This window comes from Pleurodeles waltl, chromosome 1_1 (genome assembly GCF_031143425.1).
Source record: "Pleurodeles waltl isolate 20211129_DDA chromosome 1_1, aPleWal1.hap1.20221129, whole genome shotgun sequence".
In the NCBI taxonomy this organism is placed as follows: domain Eukaryota; kingdom Metazoa; phylum Chordata; class Amphibia; order Caudata; family Salamandridae; genus Pleurodeles; species Pleurodeles waltl.
The window spans coordinates 953,184,599-953,205,426 of record NC_090436.1 but is presented as its reverse complement, the minus strand read 5'-3'; the positions used below and the strand labels follow the sequence as shown (position 1 = coordinate 953,205,426).

At 43.2% G+C, this 20,828-nt stretch overlaps 1 protein-coding gene across 1 annotated transcript in view; it reads right to left on the bottom strand.

Moving 5' to 3' along the window:
- MANBA (mannosidase beta) overlaps nucleotides 1-20,828 on the bottom strand; it is a 313,152-nt gene that overhangs the window by 202,615 nt on the left and 89,709 nt on the right. Inside the window, exons 5-6 of the mRNA XM_069230206.1 lie at nucleotides 19,839-19,962; nucleotides 6,071-6,246 (exon numbers count right to left, since the gene is read on the bottom strand). Coding sequence (XP_069086307.1) covers nucleotides 6,071-6,246; nucleotides 19,839-19,962 — 300 coding nt within the window. The remainder of the gene's footprint in view (nucleotides 1-6,070; nucleotides 6,247-19,838; nucleotides 19,963-20,828) is intronic.

Here is a 20,828-nt window from a genome sequence, read left to right as displayed (position 1 = left end):
AAGGAAGGCAACCTTCCATGTTAAAAATTGAATTTGACAAGAGTGCATGGCTTCAAAAGGTGGGCCCATGAGTCTGGTAAGTACGATATTTAGATTCCAAGAAGGAACAGGTGGTATTCTAGGTGGAATAATGCGTTGCAGTCCATGAAAGCTTTAATAACAGGGACTCTGAATAGAGAAGTGTGTTGAATAGTTTGTAAGTATGCAGATATTGCAGTAAGGTGGATTTTGATGGATGAGAAAGCTAAATTAGATTTTTGCAAATGAAGTAGCTAGCATACAATATCTTGTATGGATGCTGTAAGTGGATCACTGTTTTTAGATTGAGACAGTAGTAAACAAATATTTTCCATTTGTTAGCATAACATTGTCTGGTAGTAAGTTTACGTGCCTGTTTAAGCACTTCCATACAATCTGCTGGAAGTTTTAGGTAACCAAATTCTATGAATTAAGGAGCCAAATCGCTAAATTGAGAGCACTGGGGTTTGAGTGCCTGATTTGACCTTTGTTCTGTGTTAACAAATCTGGTCTGTTTGGGAGTTTGGAATGATGTACTACAGACAGGTCTAGGAGTGTTGTGTACCAATGCTGTCGTGCCCATGTTGGGGGCAATGAGTATCATGGTAAGAGATATCTGACGTAGTTTGCTGACCAGAAAGGGAAGGAGTGGGAGAGGGGGAAAAAGTGTAAGCAAATATCCCCGACCAATTGATCCATAGAGCATTGCCCTTGGATAGGGGATGTGGGTGTCTGGATGCGAAGTTTTGGCATTTTGCGTTTTCGCTTGTCGCGAATTGGTCTATTTCTGGTGTTCCCCACTTTTGAAAGTACCTGTAAAGTACTTGGGAGTGAATCTCCCATTTGTGAGTTTGTTGGTGATTCCTGCTTAGGAGATTCGCTAACTGATTGTTCATTCCTGGAATGTATTCTGCTAATAGATGAATGTGATTGTGAATTGCCCATTTCCATATTGTCTGGGCTGGCAGAGACAGTTGAGATGAATGTGTCCCGCCCTGTTTTTTGAGGTAATACATGGTTGTCATGTTGTCTGTTTTTTATCAGAACAGTGTTCTGTGTGAGAAGGGGTTGAAACACTTTTAGGACAAGAAAAACCGCCAATAATCCTAGGTGGTTTATGTGAAATTGCTTCTGTTTGGGATCCCATTCCTCTTGAATGGTATGATTGTTGAAATGAGCTCCCCAACCTATCACTGATGCGTCTGTTGTTGTTATGGTCAGAGGTACAGGGTATTGAAATGACCGCTCATCATTAGATTGCTGAGATTCCACCATTGAAGGGACGTTTGCGTTTGGCGGTCCATCAACACTAGATCTTGAAGTTGGCCATGTGCCTGAGACCATTGTTGTGGGAGGCATTGTTGTAAAGGCCTCATGTTTAGTCTTGCATGTGGAACTATGACTATGCAAGATTCTATCATCCCTAAAATTTTCATGACAAATTTTACAGTGTATTGTTGATTTGGTTGGATATGTGGGATGAGATTTTGGAAAGCCTGTATCTTTTGTGTATTTGGATACGCTAGGGCTTTTTGTGCGTTTAGAATAGCACCTAGATAAGGTTGCAACTGTGCTGGCTGAAGGTGTGATTTCTGATAATTTAGAGTGAACTCTAGTGTATGCAAGGTTTCTATTACATACCGAGTGCGTTGTTGGCATTGTGTAAAATTGCTTGATTTTATTAGCCAATTGTCTAGATATGAAAAGACGTGAATGTGTTGCTTTCTTAAGTAGGCTGCTACTACTGCTAGACATTTTGTGAACACTCTTGGAGCTGTTGTTATGCTGAACAACCAAACTTTAAACTGGTATTGTTTTCCAACTGTGACGAACCTGAGGTATTTTCTGTGAGCTGGATTGATGGGTATATGGAAATACTCATCTTTGAGGTCTAAAGGAGTCACGTAATCTTGCTTCTGTAGTTGTGGGATGACATCCTGCAGAGTTACCACGTGAAAATGACAGGATATATAGATTGAGAGGCCTGAGGTCTAGAATAGGCCTTAGAGTGCCATCTTTTTGGGGAATGAGGAAGTATAGTGAGTATACTCCTGTTCCTTGCTGAGAATGAGGGACCAATTTGATTGCTTGATTTATTAGTAGGGATTGCACCTCCTGTTGCAACAGAACATTGTGTTCTGGGGACAGTTTGTGGTAACGTGGTTGAATTATTGGAGGGGTGGAGATTAATTCTAGGCAATAGCCATTGCGGATAATTGATAACACCCAATTGTCTGTGGTAATATTGATATTTTGGCAATGAGAGTGGAATTGCAGTAGTCTTTCCCCAACAGGAGATGTGTGAGGTGGAGGGGTGGGAAAGAAGTCACTGTTTGGATGGTGTAGTGGCTTGTTTTGAGGCTTGTAACCTGCCTCTGTTTCTGAAATATTGTCCTCTATAAGCCCCTCTAAACCCCCCTCTTTGATATTGTTGCTGCTGTTGTCCCTGCTTTGCCTGGGAGGTAGAAGCTTCAGAGGATTGTGGTTTGAATCCTCCTCTAAACTGTGACCTGCGGAAGGAGACTCTATATGGTGTGGTATATAATGCTCCCATTGCTTTGGCAGTATCGGAGTCCTTTCTTAGTTTTTCAATAGTGGTATCTACTTCAGGCCCAAATAGTGGGTTTTCAAAAGGCATGTTAAGTACTGCCTGTTGAATTTCTGGTTTGAAACCAGACAAGCGTAACCATGCATGCCTTCTTATTGTAACGGCAGTATTTACACTCCTTGCAGCTGTATCAGCAACATCAAGGGCAGACCTTTTCTGGTTGTTACTTATAGCCTGTCCCTCTTCTACAAACTGTTGTGCTCTCTTTTGATGCTCTTTGAGGAGGTGCTGTATGATTTCTTGCATCTCATCCCAGTGGGTTTTATCATATCTGTCAAGAAGTGCTTGCAAATTCGCAATACGCCATTGGTTGGCCACTTGTGTGGCTACTCTCTTGCCAGCAGCAAACTTTCTACTTTCCTTTTCGGGTGGAGGAGCATCCCCAGAGGATTGGCTGTTAGCTCTTTTCCTAGCCGCACTCACCACTACTGAATCTGGAGGGACTTGGTGAGTGATGTAGTCTGGGCCTGAGGCGCAGGTTTATATTTATGGTCAATTCTGGGAGTAATTACTCTAGCTTTGATTGGCCAACTGAATATTTGGTCTGCATGTTTGACCATTCCAGGCAACATGGGAAGGCACTGGTATTTAGAGTGGGTGGAATAGAGAGTTTTGAAAAAGAAGTCCTCTTTTAGGGGCTCAATATGTATAAGCATCCCATGATAGGCAGCTGTCGTAGAGACTACCGGAGACTACATGAGTGTACGCAGTAGTGTCCTCTGGTGTAGAAGGTTTGGAGGGGGTATAGGTCAGGATCACTGTCTGGAATAGGACCCGGATCATATAGATCCAAAGGATCCACTGTATCTCCATGAGAATATTGAGAGTGTGTTGGAGAAGGCAATGGTGGTGGACTATTGAGTGGAGGTGAAAAAGAAAGCTGTGGAGAATGGTGAGGAGAAGTAGGGACAGGGGCTGGTTTCTCCTTTTGTTTTTGGACTTTTGCTAGTGGTTAAGCAGCTTTCTTTTAGTCTTTAAAGGAGGTGCAGTAATAATTCTGCCAGTTTCTTTATGAATATGGATTCTGGATTGTCTTTCATCCATAACCTCCAATATTGGCTGAATCTCAATGTCCGTCCTCACCAGAAGGCTTGTAAGATTCTTGCATCGGTTTCGAAATCTGTTTCAGTTTTTTTTAAAGTCCTTGTTCCTCCGTGTATGAGTATTTTTTCGGTTCCGAAGTTTAAATCTTTTTCAGTCCCGAAAATGAAGTCGGCTGTTTCGGCTCCAAAGCAGGGCGTTGAATCTTCGACTCCAAGGAGTGAGAATGTTTACTGGAGTCTGAAGTGGAACTTTTAACCGAATTGCTCGACTCCGAAGTGGACGGAGGAGTGGCCTTTTTCGGCACCAAACCCGTATGTCGGTCGAAGACAGTCTTTTTTTCAGGCCGAACCATGGCCTTCCGGCAGTGGTGTACCCATGGCCTTCAGTAGTTTTTAATATATGGGCTTAGGGGCAGACGTATTCCCTGGCTGGCTAGCAGTGATAGGCGTATCTTATTCCAATTCTTGCGCGGAGTCGGTCTCTCGGATGGAGACTGCTGTCTGCGCCTGCTCTTGTTCCATGACGTTGAGATGTTCTGTACTTTGACACCATTTCTAATCTCAGGCTCTACGATCTCTTAAGGTCTTCTTAGACCGAAACGATCGACAAGCCTCGCAATCTTCTTCTTGGTGGTCTGGAGAAAGGCACAAATTACAAACCAGATGTTGGTCTATATATGGGAACTTAGTGTAGAAATAGGTTTTCTAAGGTTTTCCGATTTGAAATCTCAGAGCGAAAGGAAACACGTTCGAACCCGACAGTGGAAAGTAAACAATCTAACAATGGAGTCGATGCCCACGCGCACTAAACGAGAGGAGTCACCACTCGATCCCGTGAGCCTGAAAAGACTTCTTTGAAGAAAAACAACTTGTAACACTCCGAGCCCAACACTAGATGTCGGAAGAGCTATGCATAGCATGTGTATCTGCAGCTACACATGCCATCGAACACACACACACACATATATATATATATATATATATATATATATATATATATATATATATATTATTCCATGCTTAACATGTCACTGCATAGTTTTCATATAAATTATTTGAATGGACGCATATGGGTATTGTTTTATTTATCTATCACAAAATGTAAATAGTATAATAACTATTTTAGTGGTTCACTATTTAAATATTGAGTAAAATATAAAATGTAAAAAATATCAGTTATAAAAATTCACAAATAAATTAGATAAAAGTACAACACTTGAAAGTCTGAGTTTATAAAATACTACTTTAAATCTCAACATATTCCCTTCATAATACATATATACCCTCTCTATGTACTTATGTATCTATGTATTTATTACTTCACTCATACTGTAGGGACAAAAACCATTTGACTCACTAATACACTACTCTAATTCTCTCCCTATACCTCTCTCAAAATATCCTCTGCCTCCACTCTCTGACTCATCCCAAACCTCGTTCTACTACTATGATCTCCCAAACAACCCTTTCTAAATTCTTCCCTCATATAACCTTCCTTTGACTTATCCCAAACCTCATTTTACTATTATAACCTCCCTAATCCATTATTAGAGATTTTTCGCTCCTTCATCTCTTGTTTTACTCATTCCAAACCTCATCTTACTACTATGATCTCCCAAATAAAACTTTCTAGACTCTTCCTTCTTCTATCCCTCCATTATCCTATTCAATCCAACTAACAGACACCTCTCAAATTAACTCATACATATCTATACTAATCCACCACATACCTATCAAATTAACTCATACATACCTATACTAATCCACCACATACCTATACTAACCACACTGGGTTACAGAGTAGCGTACTACTTGCCAAAAAGCAATTCCACACCTCAGCAGAGGTAGGAAGCACTACATAAATACAATTACTAGCATCCAGCTTAAAGTTAGTCCCCATACAGTGGATACTTTGTTCAGTCCCTTTCAAGTTTTCTCATTTGGTGGTTTGGGTCCCTAGAAGTCTTTGGGGTACAATAGCTGATCCAGGACCACTGAACTATCACTCTTGGAACAGGAGCTGCAGAAGAAAGTGGGACAAAGGGCACACACAGTGTAGCGATTAGGACAATTTGTGGTTCTTCTTTGAGCAGGATGTCATTGATATGTTTGATGGCACAGGAAACTAAGCAGGATAAAACAAATAAGGCTGCATGTCGCCATCCAAAGGAATAAGTGAAACTTAAGCAAAGTTTTTTGTAATTAATTCGTGTTTTCTTTCCTGAGCCAATGGAAGTTATGGACTAGGCAATCAGATGTTTAATCCCCACTCCTGGTATTTGGGCATATTTGTCCCCCAAATTATTTACTCTAGCAGCACTGCTGGTGTTGTGCTAGACAAGCACCTTGTATATTTTCATTCTAGAGCAAAACGTGTTTTTCAGGCATCCATACCCCTCACCTGGTGAATGCTGGTAAATAAATTAATGCTGCTGTCCCCTGGCTGCAGTTTGATGGTGAATGTCTGCAGAACATGCAGTTTTGGAATTTTGACGATCGCACTTCCTGCTACTGGAGTCACGCTGACAACATCAAAGTAAGGCACTATCTTCAGACCCCACTTCTGAGCACTTGACACTAAGTAGAAAAATAAATGTTGGTGTAAATTTGGTTAAATATTCAAATTTAACGTATGTATTTTATGAAACTGAAAAATTCACAAATGTTTTTTTTTTTTTTTTTAAATCAATGTTTTCATCCGATTGCAACGCTTAATATGAGGTACGCAACTATTTTTTTTTTTTTTTTTAAATATTTTTTTTTTACAATGTATACGTTTATTGACACGGTTAATTAAAACCATCGTAATTCAGACATACATACTTATATAAATACTTAGCATACTCACTATATTAAATGGAAACTCATAAAAGCATATATTCCTTGTTTAAAACTAAATCTTGTTATGGTAATAAATTGAACGTGACTAAGACCTACTCCACTGATTCCAACCTTGTTCTTGATCTTAAATTTAGGACTTTCTAACTCCCGTGTTAAACTACGCTGCGTCCTGATTGCTGAAAGTGAAGCTCAGGGAATATCCTAAAGTAATTAACACTGAGTTGTACCTGTAACTAATTTCTGGCTGGAGTTAACCGTTTGGGAGCTCTTCTGACATAAGTTGATAAACCATGCACACTCAATTTACTAAACTTTATTCTCGAATTCTTTCCGGGCCTGTACCATAAATTTTGTCCCTCAACAAGAAAACGAAATTGAGAGTCCGCTAAGCCAACTGATGACAGCTGGCCTGCATGAGCGTATAGTCAATGTCCCAAGGATATTTTTCAGATACAATGTCCTGAGGCCTTGCAAAGCCGGGCACACGCAAAACATGTGTTCTAATGACTCCTGTCTGCACCCACACAATCAACAGAAATTTGTTGGATCTTGCTGTCTCCATAAAGGGACCATATCCTTCGTTTCCATCAACCCAAATCGAAAAAGCATGAACTGATGTTTCAGCAACTTGCTGAAAGATGCTGCTAGATATTCCTGGGCCCGTAATGTTTAGTATGAGGTTATTACTGTCCAGGCATGCTGTCTTCTTGACAGTTTTTGTTTGTCAGAAATTAAAGACTTCATCTTAGTGACAGCATTTGCTTTCCAATAAAACTCCACTGTGCCCAGGTTCCGCTCCCAGGCTTCTCGCCAACCTAGTACTTTAATACAGTTATTTAAATGATGACCCCAGGTGCCTTTATCGTGACGCTGTTGCTCCTCGATTTCCATCCAACATAGGTTATTTATGGTACCAATCTCTGCTGCACGCATTCTCCAGCATAATTTGGTGAAGGCACATTTGCTCTGGAATTCGTAGTTTTTCAGACCCAATTCTAGATGGATCTGGGCTGAAGATGCTGGTCGTGGAATCCAAAAGGCCATTTTGTAGGCCTTCGTCTGCACTTGATTGAAAAAAAACTGACCCTGTCCCAGCATGATTTCGAGGTACGCAACCATGAGTAGACATATTCGTACTTCCACTGCTGACAAACCTCTGTACAATTTAGGGGGCAAATTACAACAGATCGAGTTGGGGAAATGGCTCGTCCATAAACGACAATTGGTCGGAAGGCGGTTGTTTGTTAAAGGCTACCCACAAAGTAGTGATTGCATTAGCCTTGTGCATAGGGAAAAGAAAAGTTGTAGGTACTCATTCATTTTGTGTCTACACAACGCTGCTTCAAGCTGTGGCATAGAAAAGGTGCCTTGGTCAAAATGCAAACAGGGGAATTAATTCCCTGGGGCCCTGGAGCCACTGCATATGATGTACTATTAACATTTGCAGCTGGTGACATCTGAAAGTGGCGTGGCTTAAATTTTAGGGATGACTTAAGTAGCGAGCAAATGAACACTGCATTTTCTTTTACTTTCGTCTTATTATTTTGAAAACTGTGTACTTCCATGATGGGGGTCCCATCACTCCCATTGGCACAGAATGACAATTACAACTTGAATATGTTACCAGTGCCCTGTGCACTCTGCAGCGAGGCCAAGGATTGGATGGACAGGTATTCACACCTATTTAACTCACTGACATGCACTGTGATGAACTAGCAATGCCTTCAGCCTCACCTGCAGAGCTTTCATTTGTGGCCCTTTCATAAACACATGGTGTGACTTAGTTTACAGTTTGCACTATACAGAAACAACATCATGGAAATAGCTAACAGTTTTAGGGAATGCAACCTTGCAAGTTTAAGTAAAATGTATGCAATTTAAACAGAAACTTAATTACTGATCTTAACTTTTGACATTACAATTAAATGTTGAAAATTTAAACATTTAATTATCTCAATGCAGTTGCATGCAGCACCCTCTGTTTGTCATCTCTCTTGTCTCCTCCACTCCAGCATCTGAGATCGTGAGTCTGAGCAGGGAAATGGTCCAGCACACACCCTCAAACTTGGGCCATACCAGCACTTTATAATAAAATACTAATGACCATTTTATTTATGTTTTGAATTTCTGGGCCCAGAAAGAGTATATGGTCTGAGAGTTTGTCAAACACGAACTCCACAGTTCCATAATGGCTACATTGAATAATGGGAAGTTTGGTATCAAACTTATTAGCACAATAAATCCACATTGATGCCAATGTGGGATTTATTGAAAAATGCACACAGAGGGCATCTCAGAGATGCTCCCTGTATACCAGCCCAACCACTAGTGCTAGGCTGACCAGTTTCTGCCAGCCTGCCACATCCAGACAGGTTTCTGGCCACATGGGGAGAGTGCCTTTGTGCACTCTGTGATCAGGAACAAAGCCTGTACTGGCTGGAGGTGCTTCACACCTCCCCCTGCAGGAACTGTAACACCTGGCGGTGAGCCCCAAATGCTAAAGCCTGGTATTACAGCGCCCGAGGGCACTCCAGCTAGTGGAGATGCCCACCCCCCGGACACAGCCCCCACGTTTTGCTACAAGTCCGGAGGAGATAATGAAAAAAACAAAAACAATGAGGAGTCACCCTCCAGCCAGCACATCCCCCAAGGTGCCTGAGCTGAGGTGACCCCTGCCTTAGAAAATCCTCCATCTTGAGCATGAGTCCCCAACACACTGCACCAGACGCCCCCTGCTCGCGTCCAGAGAAACCAACACTGCAGCGAGGACCCCCAGGCGACTCCCGCGACATGGACACCATGAGACGACCTCCCTGCACCCCCATGGCGGCACCTGAAGAGAGAATCTAGAGGCTCCCCCCCCGACCGCTTATGCCCGGTAAGAAAGAACCCGATCCCTGGAAGAAGCACTGCACTCGCAGCCCCCAGGCCCGAGAGAAACCAATTACCGGTGCAGGAGTGGCCCGCAGGCAGCCCTCATCATTGCCCAGTCAGTGGCTGGCCCGAGAAGCCCCCCTGTGCCCTGCCTGCATCACCAGAGTGACCTCTGGGTCCCTCCATTGATTTCTATCTAAAACCCAACACCTACTTCACACACTGCACCCGGCCGCCCCTGTTTCACTGAGGGTGTATTTTGTTACCTGTTTGGGACCCCACCCCCCAGTGCTCTACAAACCCCCCCTGGTCTGCTCCCCGAGGACACAGGTACTTACTTGCTAGCAGACTGGAACCGGAGCACCCCTAGTCTCCATAGGAGGCTATGTTATTTGGGCCCTACTTTGACCTCTGCACCTGACCGGCCCTGTGTTGCTGGTGCTGGGTGTTTGGAGTTGACTTGAACCCCCAACGGTGGGCTGCATATGCCCAGGAGACTGAACTTGTAAGTGCTTTACTTACCTGATAAACTAACTTATATTTACCTCCCCCACGAACTGTTGATTTTTGGACTGTGTCCACTTTTAAAATAGCTTATTGCCATTCTTGACAAAACAGGGTACATTACTGTTTTATGTGAACAAAAAGGCCAGGGCACACCCAAAGTAAAACTCAGTGTGGTGGATCCAAGTGGTAATTCAAGAATTGAGTCGAAGTCCACCGAACAGGTGACACTGGATATTTATTACAGGCGAGAATAAGTGGTCAGTGTTCCAGTCAATGACCACATCAAACATAAGTCCAAACAGCCGACACGTGTTTCGTCTCATAAACTTTGTCAAGGCTTCAGCTATGCAGATATATGCGAGTAGAAATAAGTGAAAGGAGTTACAATATAGTGATTGATGTCGATCTTCAGGTGGATCAATAATATGGAAAACAGGTAGCAAAGAGGGCCATGATAAGCCTTGTCAAGCGCCGAGTGGCACTCTGCCTGTCACGTCGGTAACAGGCAAGTACATTACTGTTTTAATTCAAAGTTCCAAATTTACCTATGCCAAGTACCTTACAATTTATGTACTTACTTGAATTCTGAATCTTGTGGTCTAAAATAAATAAAATAATATTTTTTCTATATAAAAACCTATTGGCCTGGAGTTAAGTCTTTGAGTGTGTGTTCCCATTTATTGCCTGTGTGTGTACAACAAATGCTTAACACTACCCTCTGATAAGCCTACTGCTCGACCACACTACGACAAAATAGAGCATTAGTATTATCTAATTTTACCACTATCAACCTCTAAGGGGAACCCTTAGCCTCTGAGCACACTATCTATCACTTTGAGATAGTATATACAGAGCCAACTTCCTACAGTAGCCGTTTCAAACCATCTGCAAAGCCCACCTGTCTGTAGTGATGGATTCCCAGTGGAGAAGGTGATGGCAAATTCTGTCGCCAACTGGATGGGAGTGAGGGGACGGACTAGGAGGGTTTCGAGGCTGCAGCAGGGGGAGAGGTGAACAGGGCAAACCTCTGGTTCCCTGTCCAACTGGGATTCCACGTCCCCAGCCACGCAGAGGCTGGACAGCATGGGTGGCACGGTGGCTGGGTGGCGGACGCCAAAACAGAGCCCCTTCCGTGGCCACGAAAGGGGCGAAAAGCGGACTGCGGGGGCTGAGGGGCAGGGGAAAGACCAAGGGACCGAGACATAGCCCGGGAATCCTTGAATCTCTTCAAGGCGAGTCCGCTTTGTCTGCAAAGAGACGGGCGCCATCAAAGGACATGTCCATGAGGGACTGTTGGACATCCCGAGAAAAACCAGAAGTACGTAACCAGGCATGGAGTCTCAAGGCCACCGTCATAGCAACCGATCTGCCCAGAGAGTCGGTCGTGTTCAGCCCACAACGGATCGTGAACTTTGCTGCATCTCTCCCATCGTTCACAGCTTGAGAGACGATAGCACGGGCCTCCTCCGGTATCTGTGGCAGCACTTACGCAAATGTATCCCACGAAGAGTGGGTATAGAGGCCCAAAAGGCATGCAGTTTTCACAGACTGCAGCGCGAGACTGGAGGAAGAAAACAACTTATTAGCAAACTGTTCCAGCCTTTTTGATTGCTTGTCTGGGGGTGCAGAAGGGAATGTGCCTGAAGAGGAGGAAGCCTGGATGACAAGACTCTCAGGCGTGGGGTGTTGGGACAGGAATTGAGGGTCGTTTGGAGTGGGCTGATGGCGGCGTGCGATAGTCCTATTCACAGGATCCCCTCTGTTGGGTTTGGACCAAGCACCCAAAAGGACATCAATGAGGGCTTCATTGAATGGCAAAAGGGGTTCTGATGTGGACGCCCCAGGCTGAAGCACCGCCGTTAGGAGATTGGACCTGACCTCTACAGTAGAAAGCTCAAGGCCAAGGATCTCCGCTCCCTACTGACCACCATACCATAAGTTGCTCCCTCCGCCGTAGCCACGATAGGAGGAGATAGCATGCCAGCGTCTGGAGAAGTATCCAGAGCACTGGCGTCGTCCAATTCCTGAGCCCAGGTGGTTCATCCTGGTATTCATAAGGGTCCAGGGACCCCTCCAATCCCTCCCCGAATTCGTGCCCATAGGAAAAAGGGTCAGAATCCGACTTGGGGGGGGAATAGGGCCCATCGAAGACAAAGGCGGCATCGTCCCACGCCGCTCTGACTCGTCGGGGATAAGGTTCAGGTCGACGTCGATATTGGGCACTACCGACATCAGGAGCGTCGACAATCGACCCGGCGCTGGGGAAGGTCTCAAGGGTGCGACTGTCACCGGTGTGGATCCGCGAGCGGATCTGGAGGGGACCTCTGGATCCTGTCTGACACCTGGGGAAAATTCTAAGGTAGGGAATCTGCATCTAGAAGTCTCTATCACAATGTGAATATAGTGGGTCAATAATAGTGTAATCAGCCCTTTGGGACTACAGGGAGTGCAGAATTATTAGGCAAATGAGTATTTTGACCACATCATCCTCTTTATGCATGTTGTCTTACTCCAAGCTGTATAGGCTCGAAAGCCTACTACCAATTAAGCATATTAGGTGATGTGCATCTCTGTAATGAGAAGGGGTGTGGTCTAATGACATCAACACCCTATATCAGGTGTGCATAATTATTAGGCAACTTCCTTTCCTTTGGCAAAATGGGTCAAAAGAAGGACTTGACAGGCTCCGAAAAGTCAAAAATAGTGAGATATCTTGCAGAGGGATGCAGCACTCTTAAAATTGCAAAGCTTCTGAAGCGTGATCATCGAACAATCAAGCGTTTCATTCAAAATAGTCAACGGGGTCGCAAGAAGCGTGTGGAAAAACCAAGGCGCAAAATAACTGCCCATGAACTGAGAAAAGTCAAGCGTGCAGCTGCCACGATGCCACTTGCCACCAGTTTGGCCATATTTCAGGGCTGCAACATCACTGGAGTGCCCAAAAGCACAAGGTGTGCAATACTCAGAGACATGGCCAAGGTAAGAAAGGCTGAAAGACGACCACCACTGAACAAGACACACAAGCTGAAACGTCAAGACTGGGCCAATAAATATCTCAAGACTGATTTTTCTAAGGTTTTATGGACTGATGAAATGAGAGTGAGTCTTGATGGGCCAGATGGATGGGCCCGTGGCTGGATTGGTAAAGGGCAGAGAGCTCCAGTCCGACTCAGACGCCAGCAAGGTGGAGGTGGAGTACTGGTTTGGGCTGGTATCATCAAAGATGAGCTTGTGGGGCCTTTTCGGGTTGAGGATGGAGTCAAGCTCAACTCCCAGTCCTACTGCCAGTTCCTGGAAGACACCTTCTTCAAGCAGTGGTACAGGAAGAAGTCTGCATCCTTCAAGAAAAACATGATTTTCATGCAGGACAATGCTCCATCACACGCGTCCAAGTACTCCACAGCGTGGCTGGCAAGAAAGGGTATAAAAGAAGGAAATCTAATGACATGGCCTCCTTGTTCACCTGATCTGAACCCCATTGAGAACCTGTGGTCCATCATCAAATGTGAGATTTACAAGGAGGGAAAACAGTACACCTCTCTGAACAGTGTCTGGGAGGCTGTGGTTGCTGCTGCACGCAATGTTGATGGTGAACAGATCAAAACACTGACAGAATCCATGGATGGCAGGCTTTTGAGTGTCCTTGCAAAGAAAGGTGGCTATATTGGTCACTGATTTGTTTTTGTTTTCTTTTTGAATGTCAGAAATGTATATTTGTGAATGTTGAGATGTTATATTGGTTTCACTGGTAATAATAAATAATTGAAATGGGTATATATTTTTTTGTTGTTAAGTTGCCTAATAATTATGCACAGTAATAGTCACCTGCACACACAGATATCCCCCTAACATAGCTAAAACTAAAAACAAACTAAAAACTACTTCCAAAAATATTCAGCTTTGATATTAATGAGTTTTTTGGGTTCATTGAGAACATGGTTGTTGTTCAATAATAAACTTAATCCTCAAAAATACAACTTGCCTAATAATTCTGCACTCCCTGTATGGTTCTACAGTATGAGAGTCCAGAAAATGCTAGCTTTCACTCAGGCTTGTATAATCTAAGAGTGGCTCATGGATCTAGACAGTGACTCTCAAGCTAGAATATAAGTGTGCTAACTCCTTCATAAGGAGACATTCAGATTCCATAAATGCCCAACATATACATTATTTGTCCTACTGTAAATGTAGAAGATTTTATTCATAACAACGTTTGCATTTATATCAACACTAACATGCGCTCATGCAATTATATTTACTGTGAGTTATTTACGTTAAGATTGACCATAGCCAATGCCGCATTATAATCAGTTTAAAGGTCTGGTTGCCATCCTGCTTTCCTAATGTTTTTTCACTTCAGGAGAAGTCAACTCCAGGTATATTAATGAATGTGTCAATGATATTTTGTCTCATGAAAATGTGTTCTTTATGCAAACCCTGTGGTGTTAATGAGCTGCTGCGGATCACCTGCAAAGCACAGCCCTGGACGAATGCATCTTGGATTCTGTTGCAGATAGGCCCATGGCAAATAGTAGGGGGGCAGTCAGTATTTACCCAGACTACACCCAAGCTGTGCAATTCCAAAAGGAGATATTCATGTCAGTGAAGCAACAATTGTGGAAGTTACACTTAAAATATGAATTGTATTTCCCGTCCCAACTCCAAGTGATAGATCACAAGCTTTTGTACTTTTTCATCTCTGCGGCCGAGGGGTGAGCATGGCTGGAGGGTAGGGGATGTCCGCCTCCAGGCAAGCCGGGAAAACAGGATCGGGGGCTGGCAAAGACCTAAGCTGAGACGCAAGCCGCAGAGCCAATAAAAGGCAGCCCCAACTAAAGATCAGGTGGAAACTGAGAGGACGAGGGTGGTGGTGGAACTGCAGCAGAGCAGCTCTCTGGTTTTCCAATAATAGGTGGACAGAACTTGTACAGTCTTCAGGGTTTCGGGGGAGGAATCAGGTGACTTTTTGGAGGATGTAGATGGTGTGGACCTCATGATGGTGATTCCTATGACAGCACATATGTTGGGATAGAGGGGCCAAGGCCCATGTGCATATCAGGGGCTAGCAGGGGGCTATGAGGAGACCTCGGGTCCATGTGAGGTAATACACTGGAAGTCCAGGGGCTGCACCACTCGCTGTAGAAGGTAACTACTGCTCTCAATAGGAGAAAAATTTTCTACTCAGTTGGTTTGAAATGTTGGGACAACAGACATCTTGGGCATGGGGTGGTGTAGTTTTAAACCCACAGCATGAGGTGATTGGGTGGGGGTTTTGGTTGGGGAGGAAGGGCCATTTTGAGGCGTGTGGGTTTAGGCATGGGTCCAGGCTGAGAGGGTTTGGAGCTTTGATGGTTGTGACGTGATACATGGGGAGTACTGTACAACTGGGACCAACTTGGAACCAGACGTTAAAAGTCCGCTCCTGGAACGTAAATGGCCTCGGAAAAAAGATAAAACAGCAGGTAGTGGGGAAATACTTGCTTAATCACAAACCAGTAATTAACCTGCTGCTGGAAGCACACTTATAGAGTAACAACTGCAGATTTTTCGGTCAGGAAAGGTACGCTTTGCTGGTGCATGCTGGATTCTCCCCAGGTTCTAGAGGGGTAGGAATCCTGGCATGCAGGTCTCTCACGCTGGAGGTTTTCAGGATGTAGGTCAATGGAATGGATGCCAGGCAGCGATACAGTGGAGAATCTATGGAGAGGACCTGGTGTTAAGATCTTGGTAGTTTCGTCCAGGCCTGCAGACTGAGGGCCTAGAGTTCCTGAGATCATGGTAGCGAGCACCCCGGAGGTGCTGACAATCACTGGGGGAAGATCTCAACCTAACTTTGCAGGGACACCTAGATAGAGTGACGGTGTCTGGGGAGAGACAGAGTGGATGCAGAGTGGGCCACCTTCATAGAGGCCCTGGGATTGGTGGACCTCTGGCGAGGGGAACAGTTGGAGCACAAACAAAACTCATACATGGCCAACTCCATGTGGTCTTTTTCTACACTGGACTATTTCCTGGCATCTCAACACCAGACAGGTAGGTTTAGCTACACAACCATTCTACCACATGGTATATTAGATCATTCACCCCTGATCACAATTATTCAGATCGGCATACCTGGCCTGATGGGGAGATCCTAGACAGATGATTACTGCTTCCACAGACCTGTACTTTGTGGAAAATGCTGGGACCATAAAGTAGAGGTAGATTTATGGGAGGCAGACAAAGCACTGATTAGAGGGTAGTTGATTGCCCATTCAAGGGGCAACAAGAAGAGGGACAAGAAGAGAGTACCGAGCTTGAGGAGCGGAAGATGGAATGGCAGAGTGACTATGCCACCTTTCCCGCCATAGAGCCAGCCCACAGAATTGAAGAGACGAGACAAGAGTATACAGCCCTCGTGCACCCAGCAGTCCGAGATCACTTCCATTCGACGAAGGTAGTCTCTATGAAGTGGGCAATAAGGAGGAATAACTCCTAGCCTCATTGGCTAAAAAGGAAGAAGGGCAAAGATGGGTACGGGGAATCAGTGCAGGGATGTCAGTACAGAAGGATACTCCGAACGAGATTGCCCAGGTGTTTTGTCACCTATTTTTAGACCTTTACAGGGCCTGCATTGCTAGTAAATGGGTCGACATGGTTGAGTTTGTCAGGGACATCCCGACCCGTAGACTTGAGACTGACCAACGATTTTCTTTTTTAAGAGGAGATTACTGAAGAGGAGGTGGCCGTGGCTGTATCCCAACTGCACAGTGACAAACTCCCAGTCCCTAATGAGTTTCCGCCTAAGTTTTTTAAATGTGTGAAGTCCAGCATGGTAGAGCAGACTCTTACATTTTTAAATGCAGCTCAGAAAATGAGCAGGCTTCCAAAGGATCTCCTGGGTTGGGAGGAACGATTGCAATGATACATAAGGCGGGGAAGGCACCTGATGACTGTGCCTCCTACAGACCGATTTCTTTGCTATGTGTGGTAACACAGATACTAGCATGTCAAGAAGGACTTCCTAGGTCTAAAGATGTGATAAAAAGTTTTGGAATGTGGCTTGACTCCAGTCTTACTACGGAGTACCAAGTGAAAGAGCTGCCGTTCAACTGTTAAGGCATTCTCAGACTTTTAAGAAAGGTCTTAAACCTTCTCCCTTTGGTAGCGAGAAGACTGATTGTCCAGGCCTTCATCACCTCCTGCCTTGATTATGGCAATGCCCTTTATCGAAGCTGTCCTTAATATGTGACAAACAGACTCCAAATTATACAGCATGCCGTCACCTGGCTACTGATGAACCTCCAAAGGCAATGTTCCGCAGAAAAAGGCATTGAATGTCCTTCACTGGCTTCCAGTAAACCAACACATCCAATTCAAGGTCTTATGCATTCTGCATAAATCACTCAACAACAGAGGCCCCACTTTGTTATGATCTCTTGCCATTCCCCACATCCAGAGAAGACCTCCTAGATCTTCCTCCTCCCATTTGCTTCAAGTTTCCAAAGTCAGGAAATCTTGATGGGGCGACCTCTCTTTCTCACCAGGCCCCTAAACTGTGGAAAGCTCTTCCTCTTCAGCTGCGTCTACTACCTTCTGAGCTTTCCTTCGGCCTTACAAATGTGGCTATGTAATCATATTAGCTTCTGCGGGTTAGCTGACACCTGCTGAACTGTTCTAGCGCTAGGAGGCCTTTGGGTAGCTATGCACTATACAAATCTCCAGAATAGACTAGAATACAATAAACAGTCCTCTGAAAACAGGGACGGTCCAGGGAAATCTGGAACGCCTAAACTAGGCAAGGGTGCTCGCTGTCCCCCCCTGCTTTTTTGCAACGGCACTGGAGCCCCTATTTTAGGAGTAAAAAAAGACTTAACATCATACCTGTGAACAATGTCCAGGTGGGCTGAAACCCGTCAGGGAGGAGATTAAGTGCAAGTGGAAGTCTGTTTGACATTTACTAATAAAAGAGCCCATATGTGTCCAGTGCAACTCCATCTCTTCTGGTGACTGAGGTGTTTGGTTAAGTGTAACGGTGCCGTGGAGTTTGCACCACCTAAGAGGAATAAAAAAAAAAAGAGCGCCATCTCACCCGACCTGGGGCCCTTTTGGAAATAAACAAATATATCAATATATAAATATATCAAGATGTTTTCGTCCATCTGCAAGAAAGAACCACAATTGTGCCCAAGGCTTCAGAGTAAGCTGAAACACCTAGATGGGTACACCTTCAATGTTGAAATAAACTTTCTGCCCCACATACCAACCCCTGTGTGCAGGCTCTTTTTTGAAGAGGAGTGAAAAGATCTTGGAATTACAGCGAGGCACTGATGGTGGTTGATGGATATATCTATATCTATCTAGCTATCTTTATGTATATATATATATATATATATATATATATATATATATATATATATATATATATCTGAGTCTTCTGCAGTTTTGCAGGGATACATCAATTGATTAGCAGAAGTCTCAATGAAGAGGAATTGTATGGTGTCATATTAAAGCAGTAAGCTGGGCTATCATTCCAGGAAGCATGTTAGCTTAGATTTATTTGTCTTTTATAAACTGTAAACACTCACATCTTAGAGATTCTTGGCATCCAGCCATGACAGACAATGCAGTGAAGTGAACAAAAGTTTGATTGTAATAAATTACTGAATAATTGCTGTTGTACAGGGGTAAGAATCCAGTCCAAAGTACTTAGGGCCTGATTACAACTTTGGCGGCGGGGGTTAATCCGTCCCAAATGTGACGGATATCCCGCCCACCGTATTACGAGTCCATTATATCCTACGGAACTCGTAATACGGTGGGTGGGATATCCGTCACATTTGGGACGGATTAACCCCCTCCGCCAAGGTTGTAATCAGGCCCTTAATGTACATTAGACATATCCACACATGCTGCTGTGCAATAAATATTAATGGAAACTTCTGTGAGAAGCTTAGTTAAAGCTGTATTGCTTGCTACTCAGAGAAATCAAACTATATATACTGGACCCAAAATTCAGGAAAAATTTATAAAGCAAAGGAAAGAATAGATTGATGTAAACCTCCAATTACAAAAATTTAGGGAACTGGAAATGTCTGGAATTTATTAAATTCTTGGAAAGTGTATTGAAAATAAATTCTAATCGTGAGGGTGTAAAGTGATCTCCCTGTTGGGTAAGATACATCACAAAAGAAAACATTCAAAGCTGTTCTGAAATAAATAAAAAAAAAAAAAAAAATCCAATGACAGTTGTAAAATGAAAAAAAACAGGCACTCCTGCATCCTATTTGAGAATGGTATTAGGATGGAAGGAACCCAGTGTGTGAAGGTCATAAGTCTTAACTACTAAAATAACTTCTGGAAAAAAGGGAAATTTACCAAGTAAAAATATCTAAACATTTAGAGAAAGATTACTAAGTTCTTTATAAGGTAACATTGGAATAGTGCCAAACAATGTGAAACAACATCTATTTGAGCTATTGATTGTGATAAGTCTTTCCAAGCCAACTTGATGGCATTTTCGAGAAAGTAAGCAAAATTGTGGATCCTTCAAGCAAGTTTGATTATGTACATATTTGTCATTTAATATACTGAACCCAATAATTATTGACCGTGTTTGTAGTAATATGAAGTGTTCTATGTAGTATGGTCCCATTAGCTTTTCTTCCAGATTCAGTGTTTATAATTAATTAGAAAGGAATGTGAAAGACAGATTTAGTATTTATGATATAAACTTAAATAAAATAGTGAAAATTAGGCCAAGCGTCCTAATACAACAAGCAACCGTCTGGAACTGGGACTTACAAAAATAACGAACAAACTTTGAAGTCTCTATTTAATATGACTAATCTGACCTCCTTTAGAGCTGCTAATTGTTTAGAAATCTCTTTGTATTAAAATGCAAATTATGTACAGTAACATTCAAAACCCAGTTAAAACAAATAATAAAGAGCAGCATCCAGACTTACGATAATGAGGAGTGAAGGTGAGGTAATCCAAGCGAAAAACATTATACGCTTCAATTCGAATATCCTTCCAAATGCCTTGAGTGGGAAAAGAAGGACCCCAATCCCAACTAAACGAACACTGTTCCTGAAATACCACAATTATTTTTCATGAATGATTCAATGTGAAGATGCAGCGGCATCACAAATGCAATATACATATATCTTCAAAATTGGCCGTGCTGAGATTTTGAGCATTTTTGTAAAATTATCATTACAAATTCATCACTTTCACAAATCTTGCACTACAGTTGCAATGGGGTTCCCTTAATACCTAATCTATTTGCAGTCTCAAGTCAAAAGTGAAGGTTGGAGATGAAGCCTTTCCTGTTATGGACAGAGCCAGGATACCCTTGTTGGTGACAGTTAACTTTACAAATACACATAACATAACATAGAAAGATACATTGGTAGGAAGCTAGAGAAATGGTTTGCATATTGCTTGCAAAGAGCCAGACATCATCAATTGCAAGGTCCCAAACGAATTGTCTGTACATGGTTGAATAATCTACTTACAAGAAGTATTCAAGAGAATTAGAATAGTAGAGATGTTTTATTATGCAACAAACTATCTCTACTATACTAAAGCGTCCTAGAGGTAGCATCCAAAGAGAACTTATGGTGGAAAACATAAGGGATAACTCTTGAAGAACATGTAGATTTATCTAACAGATGCATGTTTAGTCATCGGTATTGCCTTCGCTCTAATAAAATATGTTTTGACTATCATAAAAGTTCTCAATAAAGTGGTCAATGAGCAATGCAAAAAGTGACCACATTTAAAATGACCTTGCAGACAGTGATCACTACCTAGTTCTCATATTCTAGTGCAGAAGGTTCTTCTACAGATGGCTTGATGAGGCTTCAGGAGCAAAACTGACAGAACTATTGCCTGACTGAGGCAAAAATCCGAAGTGATTTTGCAAAAAATGTGCAATACATCTTAAAGAGTCA